Source organism: Capsicum annuum, chromosome 1 (genome assembly GCF_002878395.1).
Source record: "Capsicum annuum cultivar UCD-10X-F1 chromosome 1, UCD10Xv1.1, whole genome shotgun sequence".
In the NCBI taxonomy this organism is placed as follows: Eukaryota; Viridiplantae; Streptophyta; class Magnoliopsida; order Solanales; family Solanaceae; genus Capsicum; species Capsicum annuum.
The window spans coordinates 12,752,545-12,778,514 of record NC_061111.1 but is presented as its reverse complement, the minus strand read 5'-3'; the positions used below and the strand labels follow the sequence as shown (position 1 = coordinate 12,778,514).

General features: G+C 34.3%; 3 protein-coding genes and 1 long non-coding RNA gene across 6 annotated transcripts; 1 reads left to right on the top strand and 3 right to left on the bottom strand.

Annotated features, from left to right (window-relative positions):
* Positions 1-1,221: 1,221 nt before the first annotated feature.
* LOC107868342 (bax inhibitor 1-like) lies at positions 1,222-4,432 on the bottom strand. Its single transcript, NM_001324969.1, is given in 6 exon segments — positions 1,222-1,272; positions 1,382-1,537; positions 1,654-1,840; positions 2,499-2,590; positions 2,720-2,863; positions 4,316-4,432. Coding segments are annotated over 6 exon segments (747 nt in total).
* An 886-nt stretch (positions 4,433-5,318) lies between these two features.
* LOC107868332 lies at positions 5,319-12,539 on the bottom strand. 2 transcript variants are annotated; one of them, XM_047394027.1, is made up of 15 exons: positions 11,947-12,539; positions 11,792-11,853; positions 9,375-10,370; positions 9,216-9,282; positions 9,055-9,117; positions 8,471-8,534; positions 8,258-8,351; positions 8,082-8,165; positions 7,915-8,004; positions 7,790-7,817; positions 7,023-7,547; positions 6,860-6,921; positions 6,519-6,628; positions 6,348-6,435; positions 5,319-5,685 (listed from the first exon to the last, which is right to left on the bottom strand). In XM_047394027.1, the coding sequence occupies exons 1-15, from the start codon at positions 12,350-12,352 to the stop codon at positions 5,680-5,682; spliced, it is 2,745 nt and encodes a 914-aa protein (XP_047249983.1). In that variant the 5' UTR covers positions 12,353-12,539; the 3' UTR covers positions 5,319-5,679. The 2 variants fall into 2 exon arrangements, with proteins under 2 accessions (XP_047249983.1, XP_016570490.2); XM_016715004.2 differs by lacking the exon at positions 5,319-5,685 and adding an exon at positions 5,761-6,256 and having other exon boundaries at positions 11,947-12,538.
* On the top strand, positions 7,158-7,870 carry LOC124885781. Its single transcript, XR_007043070.1, has 2 exons — positions 7,158-7,294; positions 7,815-7,870. It is a non-coding gene; the product is annotated as an uncharacterized LOC124885781 (long non-coding RNA).
* Positions 12,540-13,731: 1,192 nt separating the features above from the next.
* LOC107868318 (vesicle-associated protein 2-1) lies at positions 13,732-22,671 on the bottom strand. Of its 2 annotated transcripts, none has more exons than XM_016714982.2 (8): positions 22,354-22,671; positions 22,054-22,161; positions 17,665-17,735; positions 17,478-17,559; positions 16,366-16,475; positions 16,148-16,267; positions 14,641-14,715; positions 13,732-14,016 (listed from the first exon to the last, which is right to left on the bottom strand). In XM_016714982.2, exons 2-8 carry the CDS (start codon positions 22,112-22,114, stop codon positions 13,882-13,884), a joined length of 654 nt encoding a protein of 217 aa, XP_016570468.1. In that variant the 5' UTR covers positions 22,115-22,161; positions 22,354-22,671; the 3' UTR covers positions 13,732-13,881. The 2 variants fall into 2 exon arrangements, with proteins under 2 accessions (XP_016570468.1, XP_016570477.1); XM_016714991.2 differs by having other exon boundaries at positions 22,361-22,581.
* Between the last annotated feature and the right edge of the window lie 3,299 nt (positions 22,672-25,970).

Genomic DNA, 25,970 nt, shown 5'->3' with positions numbered 1-25,970 from the left:
CTGCACAGATAAACACCATACCTCCCACTCAATTACAATTTACGCCTAGTGATTTGTAATCATCATACTATCATTATCTAAGGCAAGATTTATTCCATCAATTCACCCTCACGTTAATATGATAGATATATACACTCTGGGAAGATGTAGAAGTAGTAACTTTCTCACGAGTAACGTACCTTATGCAGTAAAGACTTCCCTTCAAGCTATGATGAGATTTGAGAAATAAAAAAAAGAAAACTGCAACACGGAAACTGCAGGTATAGAGCCCTCATTTCATTCTTTTTTCTAATTTTCTGATTCCAATTTCCATAATAAATAGACCCTAATGGATGCTATCATGACCTCTTTTAATTTTTTTATGTTAAAGAATTCCCCACTATCATCTGTTTTCCCACATTGATTAAATAATTACAAAGGCCAAAATGTTTAAATAAAGTTATAGGCAAACAAAATGATTAAATGGATTGTAGGGAAGGCCAGCTTTCACCTAATCTTTTGAACAAACCACATGTTAACTAAGGCCAGCTTTCCTTACATATTCACTGAAAACCTGTTTAAAGTTCTCTCTCATCAACATAAATTACTAAACTCAAATATGCGAAAACAAATCACTCATATTTTCGTTTTGAGCATTTAAGACCATTTTCATCAATTCAAATTGTAGAAGGCCCTTATTTCAGCTTCTGGTCGAGGTGACAATCCAGAGGTAGAACTGGAAAACGAAGCGCATGACAGAGAAATACATATATAAACGTCAAGTCTTAAGATAAATTTCTTGTGGCCAGTTAGGCTTCATGGTCTTGGAACTCTTTTATTAAAGAGTTCTGACTATTCTCCCTCCAAATACCATTCACTCAACTACAGTGAAGTTCAATACGGGTAACAGAAATTACGGGATACCATTAACAGTAAATCCAGACTGGGGTTAAACAAGCATCGGATAACGCAGAACAAAGGAATAGAGAACGGAGATTGAAGAGAAACTAAAGTTCCACTTTGAATATCCCACAAGCAACTTTCTTATCAAATGTTAAGAAGCTTCAAAAGATAGAAAGGCTACACATGATCAATCAGCAGCCATAATGGCATTGTCACACAACAATGTATCACAACCTATGCTAAAACTAGTGTCGAACTATTAACATGCTTGCTTTAGGTGAACAGAACTGTTACGAAAATTACACAGGTTGAGTTTCAGTAGTAGCCTATAGAACAAATCTAGTTTCTCCTCTTCTTCTTCTTCTCTTCCTTCTCAGATGCATTCTTCAACTGCAAGAAAGGCAAACAACAGTCAATTTAATGGCCAAAAAATAAAAAGATCAAGCACTTATATCCAGCAGGAAATTAATATATGCATCAACAACTGAGTTCTCCTTACCATGATGATCAGAATCCGCACAAAGACTGCAACAAAATCTGTGAAGAGGGTGAGTGCATGCTTGACGTAATCCATATCACCCAAGTGAGCCTTCTCAATGATTTCTTGGGTGTCAAAGACTATGTAGCCCACAAACACCAAGAGACCAAAATACACCTGCCAAATAAAAGGTGCAGTGGTGTTATTAATGGAAGAAAAATATTAGAGCAACTTACAAACTTAAAGGATCCTAAAAGTCAGACACTGCTGCACGCAGGAAAGAATGCACATACCTCAAACTTGAAAAGGGCCATGGCACCACCAAAAATGGAGGATGCAAAGTGCAACCACATGAGGAGGGAGACACCAGATGAAAGAAGGCCTCCAAGGTACAAGTACTCCCTGCGCCTTGCCAACATGGCAGCAGCTGAGAAGCAACCAAAAACCACACCACAACCTACAAAAGCACCAAGCACAATGCTGCAACAGAAGAAAATTATGTATCAGAAAAGCCTCTCTTCTCCAGGATGTTAAGCTTTTAGTTTTAAACTGTAAGAATTGCACAATTCAGCTGACTCATGCACTCAAACAGACGCAATACATGCGAGAACACAGACTTTCACAGGCTATTACAAGTTGATACTATGGAGAGAAGCAGTTACAAGTCACTTCACACCTTCAGGATAATGAAGCACTTAAAATAAAGGATCAGACTGTCACCAACTGAATTAGGATGGATTGAACGAGCCTTGAAATTGGATGAAGCTTCCATTTATCCCCATTGCTCGTATAAACTTCAACCCCCCAATAAATTAGGTGAAAATTTGTGATGCTTTAAGAGAGGTAAAAACTCTTGACCCTTAAACACACAAATGAAAGGGCAAACCGGGAATGATGCATTTGAATGCAGCAGATATTGCAATTCGAATGAAGTACCAAAAACATAGAGACCACACAACAAAGTTGTCCCACTTCCAAATCAGAGGCTGACAATTCCAAACAGCAAATGAGATCATGCAAATCCGGGTTTCACATGGGTAGCTTAACAAACAAGATCACAAACTAACACACTAGAAAACAGGAGCAACATTTTCAATTTTCAAACGCGCGAAAAAGGACAATATGAAAGGAAACATACCTTGGGTCGAAGTTGATGCCCAGTTCAATCAGAGGACCAATTGAAGCGCCTTCAAAGAGTGCAGCTGCCATCAGAAGTGCCACCCTTTTTTGCTGCTCACCAAGATAACATCAAGTATCAGTTACAATTTAATAATCAACTAACCACAAAGCTGCATAAACCAAAGAACGAAGAGATGAGTGACTGCTAAGGTTAATAAGGGCAGTAAAGTCGGCGCATACCTCTTGATAAGGAGGAGTTGCCAGAAGCCACACCATGCTTCCAATGCAAGCCAGTGTTGTGAGGAAGCCACCGATGTTCCAAAGAATGTGAAGGTAAGCCCCAGCAGCTGATGCGACTAAAGCACAGCATAGTGTGAGGTAGACCTGTAACCGTGAAATCAATCAAAGTCCAGATGAGAAATACAAGCCATAGTAAAACTCTATACTAGAAAAAACTGAACAAATAAAAAGATAAATATGTATATCAAATTCTGCCACATTTATACAATTCAATGCGAAAACAGAGTTCTTAATTTAGCATGACATCACAAAATTAATCAATCAAAACACTGGTTCAGGAAGATCTGGTTTTTGTCATTTAAACACGAGTTCTGTTGATATATATCCCCGCACACATCCAAGATTGCTCTCCTTTCAATATCACATAGGTCATTTTAACCTACCCACACACATCCAAGATTGCTCTCCTTTCAATATCACATAGGTCATTTTAACCTATGTAATTTTATTCTTTTCAATAATCTAAATGATTAATTTCTTTTCTTATGTACAATATCTTTTGATTAGTTACCAAAGAAACGTTTAACATATTGTCAAATTTTAGCAAACTTAACCATGTGGAAATGAAGAATTGATCCTCTCGCATCCCTGCCTGACTGTTCTATAAATTACACACTTGACTTCAATTCTATTTGCTCTCTCTTCAATGGCAACAAGGGAAAGGTAATAATTAGGTCTTTCACAAATATTTCATCAAAGTTCCAATTTAGTTGCTCTTCTTTGACACAAAGAAAGCAAAACAAAAATTAAGGCAGTTCTCAAAAGAATAACAAAGATTCTGATAAGAAACCTAGCCATAGAGCGAAATAAATTGATTCTTATCGCCCGTTAGGTTCCAAAATTCAACCGTCAAATTTGTGCAAATAAAAAAACAATAATCCAATTGTAAGGACACTCAAAACTTAAATAACCTAAAAGAAAACCGCAATAAACATACAAAAAAAAACTCATAATACCACAAACTTCATATAACAACACAATAATCGAACCGTAAAGACAAAAATTACAATAACCTAACAAGACCACAAAATTCAACCATCAAATTAGTGCAATAATAACAACACAATAATCAAACCGTAATCAAATTTTCACTAACCTAAAAACAAACCGCAATAACAACCAAAAATTGACAAACCACAAAATTCAACCATCAAATTAGTGCAAATAACAACACAATAATCAAACTGTAATCAAATTTCCACTAACCTAACAACAAACCGCAATAACAACCAAAAATTGATAAACCACAAAATTCAACCATCAAATTAGTGCAAATAATCGAATCGTAATTCCTCTCTAATTTCAATAACCTAAAAAAAATCACAATAACCTGTAACGAGTACCAAATTTCGATAACCTAAAAACAAACCAAAATAATCAAAATAATATTGAATAATACCTAAAAACAGACCACAATAATCAAAATAATATTGAATAATACCTAAAAACAGACCACAATAGTAAGAAAAATTGAATAATACGGTAAGATATCTCAAATTTATAACAAAATTAACAAAAAAGAAGAAAGAAACCGACCTGTTTGAGATGAGTTTGAACACGAGGAGAGATCTGATGGAAGTTTTTGAGAGCATCATAATTCCAGCGACTGCGAGAAGCCGATTGCGATTCGAAGAACGACGTGAAACCCTCCATTTTCTTCTCTTCGAGTATTTTTTGGAACAGTGAAACGACCGAAACGAATTTACTTTTTTATCTCAAAGTGCGAAAGTATATTGTACCTGTAAGGCGTTGAAGATGCGTTTATATAGTGCTTATTTGTGAGGGTAATTTTAGTTGCTTCTCGAATTTACAGGAAATTACGTATGAATATTCCAGCGTCATTACTTCTTGTCATTTTACATTTATGCCCACATTGATTTTATTTATTTATTAATTATTTATTTTTGTGGAAGAGAACTAAATTTCAAATTAAGTGGGAATTAGCCTCTTTATCGAAGGCTAAATTGACAAAATCAACGGATATTGAATTAGCCTCTTTGTCAATATAGATAATCACTCAATTTAAAGTCAAGAGTTCACGAAATGTGGCTAGCAATATCACTACTTTGATTTAATCTTATACACTTCAAATTTATTTTTAAGATAATTGAATGCAAAATTGTGTTAATTTTAAGAAATTGAAAATTTTCATGCACATTAGGAAAATAAAATCCCATAATTTTTCATCTAGACTATAGTTATACTTTTTTGTTTACAAAGTTTAAGCAAATATATAAATTCAATAAATTACATCCAAGTAATGTTATAATTTTAATAATAAATTGATCGGTTCTTTTTAGGTGAAAATGAATTTGTTGGCTTCATAAAAAGATATTTGATATTTTGACAACTTAGAGGCTGAAATACTAGTGTCTCTTGGCAAAAACGAACCAACATTGAGGCTTTAGAATTCTTTGTTGTATACTTTAGCTAAATAACTTAATTATTAAATGAGTAAAGTTTAATAGAGTTGACATTGAAGAGAGGAAAATGACAATTTGTAAGAGAGTACTTCAAACATTAAATACAGGGGCAATTTCGGAATTTAGTAAGTCAATGGATCCAGACAAAGCCAGAGAAAACCAAAATGTATTAGCACCCTATTAGGGATCCCCCTATTACGTGTATGCTAAGTTAAAAAAATTATCTCAACGACCGTAAGTTGGTACAAGACGTTTCCACGTATTTCAGCCAATTGAAGACTGCCATGTCATCAAAAACAATTATTCGCCTATTCAGTCTCAAAAAGCGTCTAAAAAAAAAATAAGAGTAAAATTATTGTAGTACTAAATACCAAGTAAGCTTCCTCGAATCTTCAAAGAACAAAATGAGCAAAAGAGTGAAGAATCTACCTGCCTCTTCTTGCAAGTAAACTGCTGGTTCTCACTTCCAATTATCATCTAAACCTGTAAAAGTAAAACGCTTTCATTCACTTCTTTGAATGACAACACTTGCTTACTAGTTATAAGGCAGCAAAGGTCTAGCTGGATGTCAAACGTTCATGCACAATACTAGCCTTGAGTTTCTGTTAATGACTCATAGATACAACATCAGTAAAGTACACATATGACTACACTAAATTCAAGAGTTGTTGAATGAATTACATTTTCATTGGTTAGCTATTTTTACATGACAACAGGTAGAAAGGAAAAGAAGCTTCAAAATGCTGCTTGTCTTTGTTTACAATACTCCACATGACTCAGAATTTTCAGGTAGAGTAAGGGTAGATCCTAGGTCATTGGTGAGCCTTTGACGATGCAGCCTCTGTTTTCTCAAAGCTTCATAGCATGGAGCAAAGAAATCATGCCGGAGGGCTTCCTCTGCACTAATCCTCAATCTTGGATTTGAGGTTAAACACTTGTCCACAAGATCGAGAAGTGATTGTGGAATGATCTCTAGAAAATCTGATTTTCGGGTGTTTCTTGAACACCACTCTCGTAATTTCATTGGTGACATAGATTTCATGTCAAATAAATCCTGTTCCATGGTAATTTACTATTCAAAACTATGTAATAATAGTAATAAATGAAAAAAGAACAGTGCAAGAAAACATTGGAACGATTAATACCGCTGGAAATGAAGACTCTCGGTTGTGTAGTTTGGCCACTTCCCACAAGTCTTCACTTCCTTTAAATTTCACAATTTCCTTTATGTTCCTAATTAGAAATATACAATGGTTAGCAAATTCCCAGAGTCATTGATCTTGTTCAATGACAATGAATACAGAAAAGATTCTTACTGGTCAGGGTCTCCGGTAAATGGTGTTCGGCCAATAATGAAATAGAGTAAAGTGACTCCAGCTGACCAAATATCAAGTTTTGTACCTTGATGTGTAGATCTGAATAGAACCTGTCAATGCACCCATCAAAAGTCCTCTATCAGTGGAATAAGCAAAATATGATGATAATTGCCAGTGATTTCTTTTATTATGTGTTAAAGGATTCTGAATGTCATGATGAAGATGTAAAGATGGCTTTTCCCTATTTCAACTTAAAACAAAAAACAACATGAATGAATAAGCCAACAGGCTAAGTTGTCACAAGGGGAATGGATACAAAATTAGCTAATTGCTATACAAACCTCTGGAGCTCTGAAACCCTTAGTTCCAACACAGGGTCCTTCTCGCTTTTGCTTCCTGTCCCCTGGAAACAGTATGAAGAAGTTAAACTCGGTGCAAAAGTTCAGGAACGAAAAAACATGAAACCACAGTTCCGACCAAAACTAGTGTCACAAAATAACAGACCTTTGCCTTTCAGTAAACCAGCACCACCAATGGCAATTCCAGATGAATGCAATGGCATTGGAGTTATGCAAACGTACTTATTTTCTACTTTTCCGGGAGTTGCAGCAACCCTCTTTCTCTTGGAAGTTGGACCTTTCGTATCTACATTGTTTGGATGTTGATGTACTACTTCCGCAGCTATGTCAATCAGCGCCTTCCTACCAAGACGTGGAAGGGGTTCTCTCAACCTTTCTGCTGATGGAGTCCTATTGCTTGTGGCATCCTTGGCTGAGGTTATCCCCGAACCATCAGCGCATTTACTTTTTATAATACTCCTATATGCAATATCACTGCCAACCTTATCTTGGTCAGCCTTCCTTTTAACGTTTTTGTGTCTTATTAGAGACTTTACGCCTTTTCCTGCTTCCTCGTTGATGTCTTCCCCAAGTTTAATAGTTGAGTTTCTCTGTTTTATTGGAGGAAGAGACTTGGCAAGAGGAATAGGATCACCACTAAAGCTCGTGGTATGGATCGACTTTGTCTTATCTGTGAATTATACATATGCAGTTCTTGGTGAACATTCAATTGCTAAATTACAAGAAAAGTGGGGAAGATTGAACTTGAAATATTCAACATTATTCGGAGTTAAAACATTATTCAACATGATGCATTTTTTCCTTAAAGAAGCTCATTCTTCTGTTGAAGGGAAACTTAAGATCATGATGCCATGGAACTTGGAAGCACAAGACATCTTTCAAGCGAAGGAAATCAGCACGAAGAGGAAGTACCTGACGTTCCATATTTTTGGTGCAGATCCTATGCAGCAAATGGATAAAGGAAAATGTCAATTGATTGTTCAAGTTCAAAAACATAACAAGAAGAAAATGCCTACGAAGTTGGATAGACCACTCACCAGGGCAAGGTTAAAGTCGATAAGGTAACCTTTATCAACCTTTCTTGAAAAAAGAAAGTTTCCAGGTTTAACGTCTCTATGAACAATACCCTGCATGTAAGAAAATTAGAAGTCAAGTTGTGTTTACAGGAAACCCATTCAGTTCGTTTGCATCTTTTCTCTCTTACCTGTTTATGTAAACCAGCAAGTGCCCTGAACATGCAATAGCCATACCACCGCAGCTGGGAAACATCCATCTCTCTTTTCAAGACCTTGAGTAAGAACCATGACAGTAAACATGTTAAAATAACGACTATAATATGTTTAAACTAGATAACTCAAAAGATTAAAAATAGAAACCAACATCTGGCCTATCATGCTCAACATGCTCTAGAACAAGGCAGTCAGAATTTCCATTCTTGAATGATCCTTCATACTTAATTACAAAGTTCTTTCCCCTGTCATAAAGCAAAGGTCTTAGAAGAATTCTCGTGGTGCATATATAGCTATAGATATAATATATGCATAAATTAATGTTGTATCCATGGTTCCTCAAAACAATCTCCCATATCATTACCCAAAACGCTGTAGCATCTTTAACTCATTATGGACATGTGTTCTGTTAGCATTTGAGTGAGGACCTGCAAAAGGCACAATCAACGTATCGATTATAATGATCACCTCAGGAGCACTAAATTTGACCCCCAGTTACAGCATACATGGATTTGTATCAGAGAAAACGCCGAAAAGGGCATAGATGCTCCATTTGACCATTTGTTTGATAATGAAGCAACTTTTCAACACGGGAACAATTCACAAGAGTTAATGCAATGCCTCAAACTGATATAGATATCTAAATAGCAAAAGACAGTGCCACAATGGAACCAAGTAATAATGAAGACAGAAGAATGTCTCAAATCTTTTGATGCATTGTCAACATGTACTTCAATATGTTCTCCCTTTGACCTAGCTCAATAACGTTAATGAGTATCAACCTACATCTATCCACATATATATCATGGAAGTTAACCAGTCAAATTCAACAATATGCATGAACAAAACAACATTCAACTGCTAAAGGATCCCCGATTCATATGATCCAAATATAGCAAATCAAAGAAATTTAAATTTAATATAATACACGAGCTTGTGTTATCATACATTTAATTGCAACCTTCACTCCATCACTCTTTCTCCTTGCCCTGTACACCGTCCCATAACCACCTACAAATATAGTCATCAGGATTGTTAAAGGCATATATACTGATAAAAACTTCGGAATGATCATTGCTACAGATTGGAAGCCAGTCCAAGGTAAATACCTGAACCTTCTGCTTCCTCCACAAAATAAGACTCAAAGTTAGGCAACTGATTTTGCTCCGATTGATTCTACAAAACAAGCACCTTGAGATTTGCATCATGATTTTATAGCAGTAAACTAACCAAATACAATTCATATAAAATGATGCATTGGAGCTTACTTTTGCAGAGTTACATACGAAATTATCCCCATGTTCATATGGATTTTCCTTCCTCTCATTAATCCCCATATCCAAGTCATAGTTCTTTTTGTGCTTCAGCTTCATAAGGATTAACTTTGGATCTGTTCTGGGTTGCTCTTTGTTGAGAAACAGACTGGGGGTTTTATGATTCTTTGGTGCCTTGGAATTCCTCAGCTCCCTGTGATCTGATTCATCCCTCTGAAAGGATGTCGAATTAGGGACTGGTTTTCCCTGCTGCTTCTGACGAAAAGATTGTGTGCGCGCTAAGATGGCGTGGCTCTGCAGAGGCTTATCTTTTTTCACTCTATCTATGTGGAGAAGTGAAGTCGAGCATTCCTTGGTAGCATTCTCTTCAAGTAAATCATCTTGAGGTGATATGTTCGCCTTTGTTGGATGAGTTTTAGTGCAGTTAACGTTTCTATGATTAACAGGATAAGAAGCGGGTTCTTCTTCACTGTCTTCCACAAAATTTTCCTTTTGACTCATCCTTTCAAAGCCGTGGACAGAAGCATCAGCTGCAGATGGCAAAAATTCCATTTCTTTGTCCACTATTGTACAGGAATTAATGCAAGAGTTTAGTTTCTTTTCTGTATTACCAACCATCTCGGAAGCTGTACTGGTGAATGTGGTTTCCAATGAACTGGCGGGGTGTGGATTTAACTGAAGCATGGAATCTGTGATACTTTCAACTTTCATCGATCTAGTGGAGCTGAACAGGCTATGACTAGGAACTTTAGATTTACAAATAGGTATATGTACATAATTTGATTCATTGCTGTTCTCTCCCCTCTCTGTCTTGTTTTTGCATTCATACTCAATGCTCTTGAGTCCAGAACTTGATGGTCTGGCACTACCATCAATTATCCAACAAGTTCTGAACATTTCATAAAATCCATTGAAATCACGCGCCAATGACGATAGTATTCTTGTCAATGGGTTTATGCCACAACTCAAATTGCCTTTGGGAACATATCCCTGTAGCAGCAATATTAGAGTCAACAAAGATGAAGATTTTGAACTCAAGCATAGAGTGGAACAAAACAATACATTCAAATGAAAGCCAATTAAGAATAACACTCATTTAGATGGAGAGACAAAGCAAGATTACCTTCAAAAATCTCCTAATTTCCTTTGGTCTAGGGCATAAGAGAGAAAATTCAGAGAAGACTAATGTGCCATATTATCCAAAAAGCATTGGTAATCTCAATGTATGTTATTTGATCCCAATTAAAGCTCTATTAGAAAATAGTGCAGTCACCTAATCAATTTATCATGTGATTTCTCCTCTTATTTTTCATCAATAGCCATCTGAAATCATGAATTAAGAGGGCTTTTCTCACTGCATTATCCCTTAACCTATGAACTGTGTGAACTATCTCATTTAAAAGTAAAAACAATTAGAGATCACAGAATTTTGAATATATATATTAGGATTATACTACACCCTCTATCGTACAATCTCAATTCAAACTATCTCATTTAAAAGTAAAAACAATTAGAGATCACAGAATTTTGAATATATATATTAGGATTATACTACACCCTCTATCGTACAATCTCAATTCAAACTATCTCTTTTAAAAGTAAAAACAATTAGAGATCACAGAATTTAGGATTATACTACACCCTCTATCGTACAATCTTAATTCTTCTCCTGGGCTACGCATGTGAAAAATATCCTGCCTCCTTGAGGTGTGTACAAAACATGTCATCCAAAAGCTTAAACTATTAGGGAAGAAACACTTCTATATATACATATTATTCACTGGCATTATTTATCAATAGCAGAAGTAGATAGGACGGTACATATTCCAGTAATCTAAGTCGTATACTATATAGAAGTTTCTGATTTTTCCATTCTCGTATTGATTCATTATGATATGAAGCATGTGAACTTCATGAAGAGCTGCAATTGACTATTAATGCCTGAAATATGGGAACAAAACTTCTAACTCTATATTCTTAACTCTATTACCTCAGATCTAAAACAAAACCTAGATATCGTAAACATAGAGTTTGCATTTGCTACAAGCAAATTTATCAGACAAATCTCTTTGCACTTCTTATGTTTTCGCCAAATTCAAGTTAGAAAACATTGATAATCTCTATCCGCATATTAACAATCTCATTTACATATTTCCAATCGCATTCGACTGATAATGCTAACACTACAAACCTTGACTAAATATCAGCAAATAGTATGCCTTACCTAACTACAAGGCTCGCAACTTGACATTTTTCATGGGCATATTAACAAGCTCAATTTCAAATTCCTAGTCTCATTTGACAGATAACGCTAACTCTAATTTGACTAAATATCGTCTAACAATACACCATAATAAACTACAACAAGGCTCACAACTTGTCAAATTAGAAGACGAAAACCTCAAAATTACCTGTTCATAAATCATCTGTGCCATCGAAGGCAAAGGCATCATCACTTGACTTCTTTCCTTACCTGAATTTAACAAACAAAATACGCCATTTAACCGCCATAATCACAACACAAAAATCAAAAACAAAAAGAATTACTCAAATTAACGTATCCTACCATCAAACTTATTGAAAAATCCTCTTTTATTACCCAAATGCGGATACTCAACCTCCGACCCAGCTCCTCTTTTCCTTTTCCTAAAATAAGTCCTCGTTATACACTCCTTCTCTCCTCTACCCCGAACCACATCAACATCCGCATTAGCGAAGAATTCAACGGTTGATTTAAATCCGATTTTAGAAAAAGTAACAAAGTAATTACTCGTCAAATGAATCGGAGAATTAGGAATGGAACAGAGAAATTCGATGTATTCCGGCGAAGCGGAGAATAAATTGCATTTAGATGAAAGTTCGGATAGTTGAGCTGGTCTTCCTGTTGATAGCAAAAGAGCGAAAATGTGCCATGCTTTATTTATATCAGAAATGGCGGTGGTGGTGGAGAGTGAAGTTAATTGAAGTTCCATTGATTTTTCAGATCTGGAAAGTGAAGAAAAGCATGTGGATTTTGCTTTGTAGAGAAATGAATTGGAAATGGAGAAAGGCGTTTAGTGAGATGAGTGAATTTGAGTGAGAGAGAGAGAGAGAGAAAGAGGGCAGCGGGAAAATGATTTGGTGTAGGGTTTGTAATTCCCGCCAATTTGTTTTTATCAGAAATTGAAAAATGATAAAGTCGAATAGGAGTAGAGTTTAAATTTGTTCTTTTCTTATTAGGAATATGGGCTGGGCCTTAAACACATAATTGGGCCGGCCTATTTACACAAATATAACCAGGAATTTTCACAAGTTATCCCTTTTAGGATAGGAGTTGTTTGGTAAATCATGGGGCCAAACAACATAAATTCCGAGACTTTAAAGTTTAATCACAGAAAATTTTGATATTCTATATAATTACTGGAAATTTCAATTTTTGGTTTGTCTAGATGCATTATTAGCTCCAGATACATCCAAGGAAGATACATTTTTTCCTTTGTAAAGATACATAATGAATTTCTAATATATTTTTTCTGATTTTGGATCTGTCAAGATACATAATACACGAAAATACATTTTTTCCTTTGTAAATATACATGATTAGCTCTCGATACATTTTTTTCAATTTGGGTCTGTCGAGATAAATAATTAGTTTGCCGATACATCCAATGAAGTTACATAATTAGTTGAAATTTTTTTAATTACTTTGTAGGGGTGACATTTGTGTAAATATGGTAAGTTATGGTGTATACTTTAAGTTATTTTTCCTAAAATTTGTTTACAATATTTGGACATAAACAACATGGTTTAACAATCTTTACCGAGCAAACTGAAAATCGTATAAGAAGACGTCAGATTATGATCTAAATGTTTGTAAGTTATTCAAATTTTCGATGACAATCTAATGTTTCGTCAGTAAGATTGAGAAACATGCCAGCAAACATTAGACCGAGTTTAATGTTTCTGGTAGGGTAGTTTTTGTTAATATTTGCAATATTTTTTACAAATAAGGACATTCTAAATTGTGACATTTAGAATTTGTGATGTTTTGCCTCAGCTTCATGAAATATTGCATCATGTTCCTGATCTTGTTCGTGTTGTATAAAGTACTACTTGAACTGTGATGCAGAGGTTTTGATTCTGTTTAGCTACGCTTTTTTTTAACCGTGGTGTCCGGACAAACTTTCACTTACGTTGCATAAATACACGAAATATCTGTCATCTCCCACTAACAACTTACTTGAACATGGCCATTTCTCGTACACTATGGTTTATAGTGAATTTTAATTCTGGCACTGTGGCACAATGTGACAGGCAAAAAGCAGTTAATTGTCAAGAGAAAAAAAAAAAAAAACATATATGAACTGAAAAATGGTGAGAACGCTTACAAAGTAGTTTCATAAAAATGATCAATTTACACAGAAAGAACAGAGCCAGTGCTCTCCAAGTTCACAAACACTAGAAAATTTTACAGTAACCTAAAAGAAAAACTTGCGCAACTCCACAAGCGAGGGGACTTGAGCTATTCTGTAGAAGGTGAAGACATCAAGAGTTTAAATAGAAACCCAGCCATTAACCCAATGAGTCCCACCACAAGTGCAAACTTTACAGAGAAGCCTGCATCACTTCTCCGATTTCTTCGTCTCTTCAGCATTTCCTATAGGTCAGTGAGGCAACATGTATGAGAATAGTAGCCAACTATACGAAAGGATGCATGTAATATGATAAAATCAAAGAAAATTTATGGACAGATGAAGCTATCACCATTCACCAATACTAGTCTTGCCATCCAGATACACAAGAAATTTTTTCTCGATCTATAGCTATATCCTTCTTGTGCAATTTTTCTTGATTAAGGTGATGTAGGGTTCAATTTCTATACAGCCTGTTAGTTCAACATTCAAATATTTTTTACATAATCCCTGCCTGCTTCAAATAAAGCCAAGTAAGCGTAAGCAAGTTGCTGCTACTCCCCACGCGAAAGCATCATTTCAAATATTTCCTTCTCTTTTTGGTTCCCAGAACTATCATGTCTTTTGGCTTATATGATGATGTCTATAACGACCCAAGATTATAATGAACTAATAGCAAGTCAAATATATCACTGCAATTCATCTTCTGCTGCTTTTCGTGTATCAACTATGATTCATCTGATCAGATAGTTCTGCATATTGAGCATCCTTTATGCGCTAATATATGGTATTGATTTGGACCAGCACATACTCTTACATGAAGGTAATTGTCACAATGAAATAAATAGAAAATTGTGAAGTAGACTAACCAGTTCCTGTTGCAGCTGCTGTGTTTGTCGTAAAACTGCATCCCTTTCGTCTCTGGCATGCTGCAGTGCCTGACTCTATGCCATCAAAGAGAAAGCATATAGCAACAATATCAAACTTGGGACAAAGATAAAATTTTGAATCTCATGTACAAGCTTAAAGATGATGATGGGCGATGGCATATTAATCTTTTGTTCAGACATGACGCAAGGTCAACTAAAAGTTTTAATTGGCCAACACAAGCCTCCATATGATTAGAGCTAAAACCTGAAGTCACAAAATATTTCTTTCCCCCTAATACCGACTATGGAGATTTATACACTATGTCATGTCAATAACGAAAGCTTAAACTGAGAATAATTCGTCCACGATCTGACCAAATATATATATATATATATGCAGTTATCTCTTTTTCAAGATTGAGAAGTAGAACCATCTGTTTTGCAAAGTTTCATCTGACATCTAGTGGGGGGATACAAGGAAACGTGGCTCTGAAAAACTACTCCAAGATGGTACACGGCCCATGATTTAGACAAAGGACTATGAGGATGGGTGAGAATATCAAATGTCATGTTGATTTTCAAGTGAGTGATGGGCTTAGACAACTTCCCCCAATAGAAATACTGTTTAAACATGTAAGCCTTGGCAGTTGCTCCTTTCATTGAATTAGTCTTGCATAAGCATCTCCATGGTCTCAATATCCTTGAGTAGTTCCTAAGGAGCAAAAAGAAAGAGTGTCTCCACCAAGGAAAGAAGTGGTCAGAATAACGTTTTCACAAAGACCATCCTTGACATCCTAATTATCAAGTAAACCTTACACAACAAGGCTCCACAAAGTCCTTTTTATCGCTGTTCTACCTAAAGGGAGGAAAATACCATTGAAGCCCAAACAGCGAAATAATTAATAAATATCACATATCTTCTATTTATTAATGGTTAACCATTTCTTCTTAGGATTTGTCACAAGCAAAAAAAATTATACACAATTTTCCATTAAGGAAGGAGAAGCGAGCTAAGATGATACATATCTGCTCATCCATTATAATTTTATCCTCAAAAGCCAGAACAATAATTGTAGTTTGTCCTCTCTCAATTTTCTTTTGTTTTCACCAGTTTCGTCCGGAAAATCTCTTAACCCTCCCATCACAAAGACACAAACTAAAGCAATCACATAAAGCACCTAACCATTGTCAAGAAAAGCCAAACATTTAAAATGAGCATGCACAGAAAAACGGTGGAAAGACTACTTGCATTATGAAATCTAGCAACATCTGGCTCTTAATAGGGGAAAAGAAAAAGGGAAACAAGAAAAAAAAAGCAAAGCCTGACAAGTTATAAATCACAAAAACTTGTTCAAAACCTCTGGACATTCTCTTAAAAATCTCATGTGCATATAAACATTTCAGTCACCAATCAGTATATCCTAAGAAATCGAGCAGCATGACTTTAGGAAGAAGAAAGTAAGGACTTGACATCTGAATGAGACTATAAGCTGAATTTAGAACTTACAGAGTTGACATCAGAACTTTGGCTAAACGCATTTTCGGAATGTCCCAGGGATGAGTGAGGAGAGGCGTAAACAACCCTAAGCTTGCACTCCTCTACATTTCTTCCGCTATCCCTGTTAAACTAGATTAACAAACAGTAGTCAATAGCATTGAGCGAAAATGAAAAGATAACAAACATTCTCTCTTCAATCATAATGCGGAATTCTATCAAATTCTTACAGTATCTGGAGGAAGGTCATCAGCATCACTATTCACAATGGTGCTCTGTAAGAGGAACTTGTCCTTGCATTGCATGTCCGGGGGGTAGTCCTTTTGAGCTTGAAGGGTGACTAGAGACAATACAGGATGCAACTAATCAAAAGGATATCACTTTCTTTTCTTGATAAGTAATAACATAAAAGGATGTTCAATGTCAGGATGGAACAACAAATTGCATGGACAACTGAGATGTCACAAGAAGAACATATTGAGTACAATGAGGTGCACCTAAATGAATATCTAACTGCATAGACGTCCTCTTAATAAAAAGACATATCACAGATTACAAATGGCCAAGTTCTTGAAATATTTGTCACAGAATAACAGTTTTATTGGATTGTTTTAAATATACAACAACAACAACAAACCCACTGTAATCCCAAAAGTGGGGTCAGGGGAGATTGTTTTAGTATATGATTAGTATAGTATCCCTGTTCCTAGACTTCCTGTCATATATGAAGGATGTAATCATCATTTCAAGTGGTGGATCCAGGATTTGAAGTTTATGGCAGATCCAAGACTTGAAGTTTATGGCTTCCTACAACAATCTCAAGTTAATATACATTAATATTTGGGCTTTTAGTCAAGTAATTATATATTTAGTGGATTTCTAAAAATAAATACATGGTTTGAGTAAAAGCTATTGGTTCACGTGAACCCATAGGTTGAAGGATAGATCAGCACAGATTGCAATCAAAGGGTAGTATCTGCCATGATATCAATCCAACAAAAAAGAAAAGTGTGCTGTGCACGAGACAATAAACTGTAAGCCATTAAAGTAATTCCTAGTCATAACTCCGCAAGATAAATTTATCCTACGAAAGTTTGTGTCCAATCAGCAAAAGGGAGTAAAATGATCCAAGCGAATATTTGAACATTATGCGCATACGTTTGCAATTTACAATGATATGAATAAATGCTGCTTAACTATATTTTCTGGCTAACGGTGAAACTAGCGTAAAGTAACTTTTGTGTATAATATGTTAGCATAAATATTCTGCTTTTACATTCGAAACCAACTAATATATAAAATATTTTAGCTTCTAATAGAACTTTAAGAATCAGAGTGGCACCTCGTATAAAACATGAATCCCCGGGATGTACGATACCCGTATTTGGCCGAACAAAATACTTTTTAGGAGAAGTAGTTTTCACCTAACAATGAAAATAAAACAGGATATATCTAGATATGAGTTGTAATAGTCATTAAAGATGTGATGAAGCAACTGTGAAATTTTGACAAATTCAGATAAAGCATACCTTGAATGCAACATACTGATCTGTGTTGTTTGTAACTTTAAGATCACAACAGCTTTGTTTCTCCGGCTCAACTAACACAGGAAAGCCAAGTGATACTACGTATGATAGTGTTTGCTACAAAAAGTACCAATAAAAGGCCTCTGACCTACAAGCCTCAAACATTAAAGAAAAGAAAAAACTCCTTCACGCAACCAAAAGAACTCACTGAATAATAAAGAATCAAAAAAACATGTAAAGTACAAAAATCTCAATTATGTAGCCAGTTTAGTGGGTGTCCCTTCGTATTCCTTATTTCCTATCTCTTATTTTCATATTGCTCTTATTTTCGTGTCTCTCTTATTTCTATTTTTACTATTTCTTATTTCGGTTATGCCACTCATCCTGTTTCATGTATTACTATGACCTTGTTAACTGTTCTTTATCTTGAGCCAGGGGTCTATCGAAAACAGACTCTCTACTTCTTCGGAGGTAGCAGTATGGACTGCGTACATTTTACCCTCCCCAGACCCCACTTGGTGGGAATACACTGGGTTTTTTATTGTTGTTGTTGTTGTCGTTTAGTTGTGCTATTACTGATATGCTCTGTTTCATTAGAACATTGTTATTTTTAAGTTGCAAACGAACATTACTGAAACAAACTATTTTCGTAATTGTTACATTAAATCAGTGAACTAGTTGCTTGACACATGTATTGCCTGTGGTGTCAATAATCTTAAAATTTTGTAAATAAATATAATAAAGTTTCAACTGTATCATATTTCTTAAAACGTTAGTTTGATTTATAAAATCGAAAATAAAATACAAAAAAGCTATTTTGCTTTGTCAGCTCTGCGTCGTCGTTCATGAATTTCTATATTTGAAGCTCCGTAATCTTTACTTCTTTTTTTTTCATTTAAAAAAAGTGTAAAAACTAAGGAGCTTCAAACATAGAAATAAATGGATGATGATGAACAAAAACAATTAGCATTCATTTTGCCCTTAATAACATAATCTTATAAGAATGACATGGCAACTGAAGTGGCACAATTTTTGAAGCTATTTTGCTGTGTTTTATATATCTAGCCAGAGGCGGATCTAGGATCCGAACTGTCCGGGTGCCAAGTAAACTTATCGGTTAAATCACCAGATTATTTGTATTAGCAACGGATGCGAAAAGCGGTGAAGTTGAGGCCGTGAGCCTTTGCCGGCGACGACAAAGAATCCGGCGGGCGGCAGCAGCAGTGGCAATGAACCAAAAAGCAGATTTGGGAATTGGGAGGGATACGGTTTTTTAAAATTTTGATGAGAGAGAATAAAAGTATACATTTCTTAACAACCTGAGAAATAAAAGAAAGTCGAAATAATAATTAATACTGTCTACATATATCTAAAATATAAGTAAAACTTATGGTGCTTTAATCAACAATTGATTCTTGACTAAAATTAATTTTTTAAGAAAAATATGCTACCAACTGAGGTCGAACCCATGACCTTTGGACCACAAAAGTGGCACTTTACCACTTGCACCAAATGATATTTTGGTATTGTGTGTGGCATGTTTATTATTTGAGTATATTAGTATATATATAAACCTAGAGAAAGAGAGAGAGTTTCCGTCGAAGTTTGCGGGTGGCGTGGCACCATCACGGGCCTTAATAGATCTTCCCCTGTATCTAGCTTACATTTCAAATGTCATTTCTTTTTCTACACTCCATTCCCATTCACACACTGTTATACAAAATAAAAAGGAGAGAGTAATAAGTGTGCTGGATAGTATGCTAACACATCTATGCTTGTGTTTCAAATGTTAATGAGGTAGGACAAATAGGAGACTTCTTGTGGGACAATAATGGTGAGAAGATAAAGAAACATCAGGTTAAATGGTCTACACTTTAAGTTCCAAAAGACATCGAAGAATAAGGTAAAAACCTTTTTTCCCATCATCAAGGATAAAGAACTTGAAATACCAAAAAGACGTCAGCTTATCAAACAATTTTGGAAATCCCATGAAGAATTACAACTAAGAACGTTGGATGGGAAAATAGTACTCCGGATGATCCATAAAACAAGTGAAAATCTCCTGTGAAGTGGCATTTTGGAGGCAAATAAATAGCTATAATCGAGAATTTCATAATTTAGGAAGGCTTAGTGAAGCAGGACAAAATTGTGATTAGATATGTGGGTGGAGAAGTGCACTCTGATGGAATACTTCGTGGACTTTCACTTAGCATTGCAGATAGTTGTCACCATTACAGATATCAGAGATCAAAATGGATGGTGAATTAATTTCAGAAGAGATATCCAGGATTTGGAGATCGGAAGAGTGGCACTACTTCTTCTAAAGCTGGAAGAACAGAAGCAATATTATTTGAGGCAAGCATCTCACACCAGAAAGCAAGGGTAAAAAAGGGTTATAACCTGTAAATCAATGAAAAGAGAGTAATGAAGTGCAGTGTTATCAAAGGCGCTCTTAAGCCCTAAAGCGAGGCTCAAAACGTGTTGAGCAGTACGCAGCCTTGCCTTGCATTTCTACCAGAGGATGTTTCCAATGCTTGAACCTATTAATTAAATCATCTTTCTTACTGAAAAATATACAGAAAGAATTGCAACCAAAGGTGTGGCCTAATGGTCCAATGAGTTGGGTTGAGCACCATAAGGTCTCATGTTTAATTCTCAACAGAGACAAACACTAGGTGATTTCTCCCATATGTTCTAGCCTTGGTGGACAGAGTTATCTTGTACCTGGTACCTGTTGCTAGTGGAAGGTAGCAGGCATTCCGTGGAATTAGCCAAGGTGCGCACAAGCTGGCCTAAACACCACGGTTATCACAAAAAGAAAATAGAAAGAATTCATCAGCTGATCTAGCTTATTGAGATAGTTAAATCTCAAACTATATCAAAAAGTTTGAATTTTATACTTCACAAGTCGATTTTCTACTAGCGCTAAATTTTTAGCTTCCACGTTTGCAAAAAAACATGTCTAAGTTTTCATTCTTTTTTTGTGAAGGTGGTGCTAGGCTAACTTGCGCACACCTCAATTATTCCACTGATATGTGCTACCTTCCGCTAGCAAAGGTATGGAATACCCTGTTCATCCAGACTTAGGCGGATGGGAAGACACCATGCCCTATAGTTTAACTCATTTATACTAATTAATCTCTCACAGTCACTCACCCTAATATAAATTGATACACAATCACTCTTTTGGCTTCGTTAAATTCACAATTGAGCTCACATTTTGCACAAAGAAATCGAGAACAAAACATTAAATAATAAAACCGTACATGAAATCATTTTTAAACTTCACCCATAAAGTTACTCTCCCGTCTTTTTATTCTTTTATCTCCTTTTGATGGGTAATCACTTGTCTCTCTTTTTGGTAACTAAATTACTATTAATCACCAAATAAGAAACTTACAGACTCTTAGCTTTGCAATCTTAGCATAGATCACCATCCAAATATTAAAACTCAAAGACTGCAACAGGAGATCTTAGTTGCAGCCCCCTGATCAAACTAGAGTGTAAGGGCACTTTTTTGTTTGCACGAGTCCTAGCTTCTTTCCAATGGACAGATGACATCGCATTCCTGGTATATCAGCATGTTCTAGCACATGTTGTTTGGTATGAGAAGGCATTTCATATTCGTTACAGCATATGACTACTAAAAGAACAACTCTCATAGTCACTCATCTCTTAAACCCTCTTCCTGCTTCCAGCCGCCCATCCTCAACCACGAGATAAGATTAAAAATAGATCTGATCAAAAATCAGATCATAGTGTGTGAGCAAGCTCATCTATTGTTTCCTCAAAACAATTTGACCACAAGGCTCATAATTTCAAGACAAATTCGCATACATTAGTCTGTAAGTGCTTAATACTCAAACCGTTTCATATTATTTGGCTCCCATTGACCCGGCACACCCCTTAAGAAGCTTTTAACTATAGGCGTATTTTACTAAACTAACCTTATTAATGATCCTTTGAAGTTCTAAGTTTGACTTTAAAAGGCAATTTAACCAATTCTCTGCCCCTGCATAGTACCCTCTATTTCTTCTTCTTTTTACTCTCTCTTACTTCTTTTCTGCTAACCGTGGTCCAGGCCAGATTTTGCATCTAAAGTAAATCCATGGTGGTATACCTATCACCTCCCACCAGCCATAGATACCAGGTAACTCTATCCACCATGCTCTCACGTTTATCCCTTATATACAGGTCGTTCAACTTTCTTCGTTACGACACCTTAACCACAATAGCTTGCAATTTAACAAACAACAACAACATGCCCAGTCTAATCCCACAACACGATTAACCATATCAAATCAAAATTACAACTTTCATAATCAAAATAAAAAAGATAAAAACAACCAGAAAAGAATAAATAAAAAATCAGATAAAGAAAGAGAGAGTTACATTGGAATTTGAGCTCTTCGGGACTAACAGATATCAACTGATTGGGGGTACCACCAGTCATCTTTACGAACCTCAAAACTGATCAGCCCGCCCCTTATCCAAACCAACCTAAATTTACAAAACATACACCAAACCCTAGGTCACACAAAAATGCATCTAATAGCACAAACAAATACATACATCAAATCCAATTTTTTTAAAAAAAAAAAAAAAAAAAAAAAAAAACAGTATTTCTTCAAAAATGGAAATTGATGATCACTATTAATGACGTTTGAAAATAACATAGGAGAAAAAAATAACCTTTAACCTGAACGATCTATGTATCTTAACGGAACGCACAAGGAAGAGGTAAAAAGGAAAAAGGAAAGTGAAGTCTTTGTTATGAAGGTTTCTTATACAGCGTGGCGTGGGGGGTGGGTGGGGTAGTGGGGTGGGGGGGTGGGGGTGTCAAAATAATGAGGAAAGGAGTGAGAGAGAAAAGAGAGAGAGGGGGAAGGTGGTGGAAATGATGGGATGACACATGGCACTCACTTAGAGGAACCTGACGTCCGATTCTAAAGCGACTAATGTAGCACTGGTTGCTCTTCTTCTTTTTTTCTGTTATGGGGTCCTTTCATTGTCTCAATAAAATTAATTCCTCCGTCTTATATTAGTTAATCTTTATAAATTTGAAACACTAAAAAGCATTTACTGATAATTTATTTTATTAAATTAATTTTAATAATTATACTTTAAAAATATAAATTTAAGTAAATACACTTTCTTTTAACATTTAATATTAAAGATAGTATTAAAAAAATATAGTAAAATTCTTGTGATTTTATCAAAGTAACAACTAAATTAAAATAAATATTTTTGAAAAAATGATCAACTAAAACAAAATGGAAGGAGTATCAAATTTTATATATAAACTATCATTAATAATTTTATCGAAATATATGTTCCCTCCACAAAAAGAATAACTAATTGATATAAAATTCAAGAAAATAATAAATGACTTTAAAATTTTATACTTCTTCCGTCCCAAATTTTCTAATTTAATTTCTAATTTTTCTTGTCTTTTTCATTAATCAAGAAGAGGCAAATAAAATTTTTCATTTTTTACCCTCTGCATTAATTATTTTTTCTTTAGATTAAGAAATAAACATCATTTAATAGAGGTATTATGAGAAATTAGTCATGTTATTAATTATTTTTCTTAATCAATGTGTTATCTCAATTTGAGGCGGATGGAGTAGTACTAAACTAAAGTTATGCTAAATATATCAAAATATTATTTAATCTTATGATCTTAAATATGTAACATAAAATGTTGAAACTTGAAATTAAAGTAAAATATTATTTTTAAACAACTTAAAATGAAAGGGAGTATCAATTATCGGTTATTTCCTTTTGTTATCTGAAATAGCATTATCGTTCAAGTATGAAAATGAAACAGTTGATAGTTGATGTGTATTTTGATAAATAATCAGTGATATCAAATAGGAAGCTTATATACTTGATAATTTATACTATATGAAACTCAAATAGTGGAAATTCTTTAGATGTACTTTCTTCGTTCAGTTTTACTTATCACATTTTGACTTGACACAACTCATTCAAAAATCAATTATTAACATGACTATTTTATCATAGTATCCCTATTTATTGATGCCAGGTGCGAATCCATGGCCAAACTTTGATGCTTCGACACTAATTAAATTCGATGTACATTAGGTATAATTATATAAAATATATAAAATTTGATATATAATTTTAAAACGCGCTTAGTAAGTCATAAAGATAGATGGGTGTCTTAGTTTTCAGGCGAAATCTTAAAGTTTTGAATGCCAATACGTGTGTTTGAATCTTTCGTGCACCCACGATTCCTGAATTCTAGGTCTGCCACTAATTGATGTTTATTATTGTGTTTTGAAATTAGTTTGGAGAACAATAATTAATGCTAAAGATAAAATATTAACTTTTCTCGATACGTTAAAAATGACAAGTAAAAATAAGAATTTAATTAGAAAATGAATGATAAGACGAATGGTGAGAGTACTATTTATTTATTTATTTATTTATCCTTCAGTTGATAAAAAACTAGACGAGTGTTTTTTTTCTTGCAATTTTTAGAGGTCATCCGATATGATGACTAAAAATTATTGTGAAATTATAGTTGTTGAACGAATTTATTTAACATAAGAAATGGAATAAAAAAAATTCAAATCAAATACGTAAGATAAGATAAGCATTGTTAGAGCACATTTTTCGAGAGGTTAAATGATTCTGAGCTACACTAAATATTTATCGTTTTAGGATTTTTGATTGGATATTTAAATTTGTTGAACGGTGTCAAAGTTGAGCTTTGGTAAGCCAACACACTATTTTCTCAGTTCAACGATAAAGATGGAGCTACACGAAAACGAAAGGCTGTGTTACGGTGGATGGAAGCTTAGAGAAAGAATGTGTTACAGTGGATGGAAGCTGCTTCTCCTTTAATTAGAGATCTCAGATTTAAGACCTGATATTAAAAAATTCTTGTTAGGAAGCGCTATATCCTAAATGGGGTTTTATCCGGCGCAAATTCGAATTAGACGAATACCAATGTGAGTACCAGATGCCAAATGAGAAATAAAATAAAAGGGATAAATATGGAGCTTTTCTTTGTATAGAAAATTATACGCCAAATAGTAAAAATATATCCCATTCATTTTTAAAAAATGATTTATTTTGACTTGACGTCGAGTTTAAAAAAATTTTGAAGGTTGTGGTATTAAATTAAAGTTATATGTCAACTATATAAAAATGACATTTAATCTTATGATCTCAGATATGACATGTAAAAAGTTAAAATTAACATATTGTCAAAAAAGAAAAGAGGTCATTCTTCATGAAACAGATTAAAAAAATAAAAAATAAGGTCATTATTTTTAAAATGAAGGGAGTAATTTTTATTTCTGAAGCAAAAACCTATCAAGCAATCGTTTTAAGCATAATTTCAAGATAGATCATCTCTAACTCATTATCCAGATTTCATTATATACAGGATGTTGGTACCAACATTGGTCTATCCAGTTGCTATGAGCTTCTTAGCATTTTATTGATTACTTTAAGGTTCTGGGTTGAATGCACAAATTCTCACCTACTAATTAATCATAAGAAGCTTTAGTTAACACAGAATCTCAAAATTCAAACAAAGAGGTCTCACCATTATAAGCAATTAGCAATTAGTAATTAGTAATATACCTAGCAAATTAGTATATACTTCAGGAGTCGTTTGGTTGAAAACAAGTTATGCTAGGTTAGTTATGATGGGATAAGTTATATTGGGATTAGTTATGATGAGATTATTTTTTATTAAGTGTTTGGTTTGTTGTATTCGAAGTAAGATGCATGGTATAATTTCTAAAAATAAATCAAGTGATTACAAAAACATCATCCATCTTATTTAACTCTTTTTTATATAATTTCTTTTCAATCTTTAAATATTTATTCTTAAAAATAAAACTTTTATCTTATTTAGCTTGTTTTTTGTGTGTGTGTATTTTCATGATTATATCATGTGTATTTTAAAAATAAAACTTTTATCTTATTTAACTTTAATTTTTTTGCGTGTGTCTTTCCATGATTATGCCGTATGTGTTTAAAAGAAATCTTAATACATCTTATTTAGTTTGAAATAAAAACTTCCTAACTTAAGTTTGTTAAAGTAAAAGAGGATTTATTATTTATTTCATTTCATTTAAACACATATCACTCATACAATATATTAAAATTCATTTTAATTGATATACCATATCAATTTTCAAGTGATTAAAAAATTATTTAATTTAAAATATGTTATTCAACAATGATATTGATATTTTTATTATGTTTTAGAGGAAAATTATTCAAATAAATTTAACATATAATATATTCATAAATAATATATATAT

Coding starts and splice junctions, on each gene's coding strand:
- LOC107868332 (XM_016715004.2), bottom strand. CDS start 12,352: ATGGAACTTCAATTAACTTCACTCTCCACCACCACCGCCATTTCTGAT. Junction 7,548..7,789: donor CCAAAAATATGGAACGTCAG/GTACTTCCTCTT, acceptor TATAATTCACAG/ATAAGACAAAGTCGATCCAT. Junction 6,257..6,347: donor GAGAGTCTTCATTTCCAGCG/GTATTAATCGTT, acceptor ACCATGGAACAG/GATTTATTTGACATGAAATC.
- LOC107868318 (XM_016714982.2), bottom strand. CDS start 22,114: ATGACTGGTGGTACCCCCAATCAGTTGATATCTGTTAGTCCCGAAGAG. Junction 17,560..17,664: donor ATCAGTATGTTGCATTCAAG/GTATGCTTTATC, acceptor TTTCATTGTTAG/GTGAAAACTACTTCTCCTAA. Junction 14,716..16,147: donor AAAGTTCTGATGTCAACTCT/GTAAGTTCTAAA, acceptor TTGATGGCATAG/AGTCAGGCACTGCAGCATGC.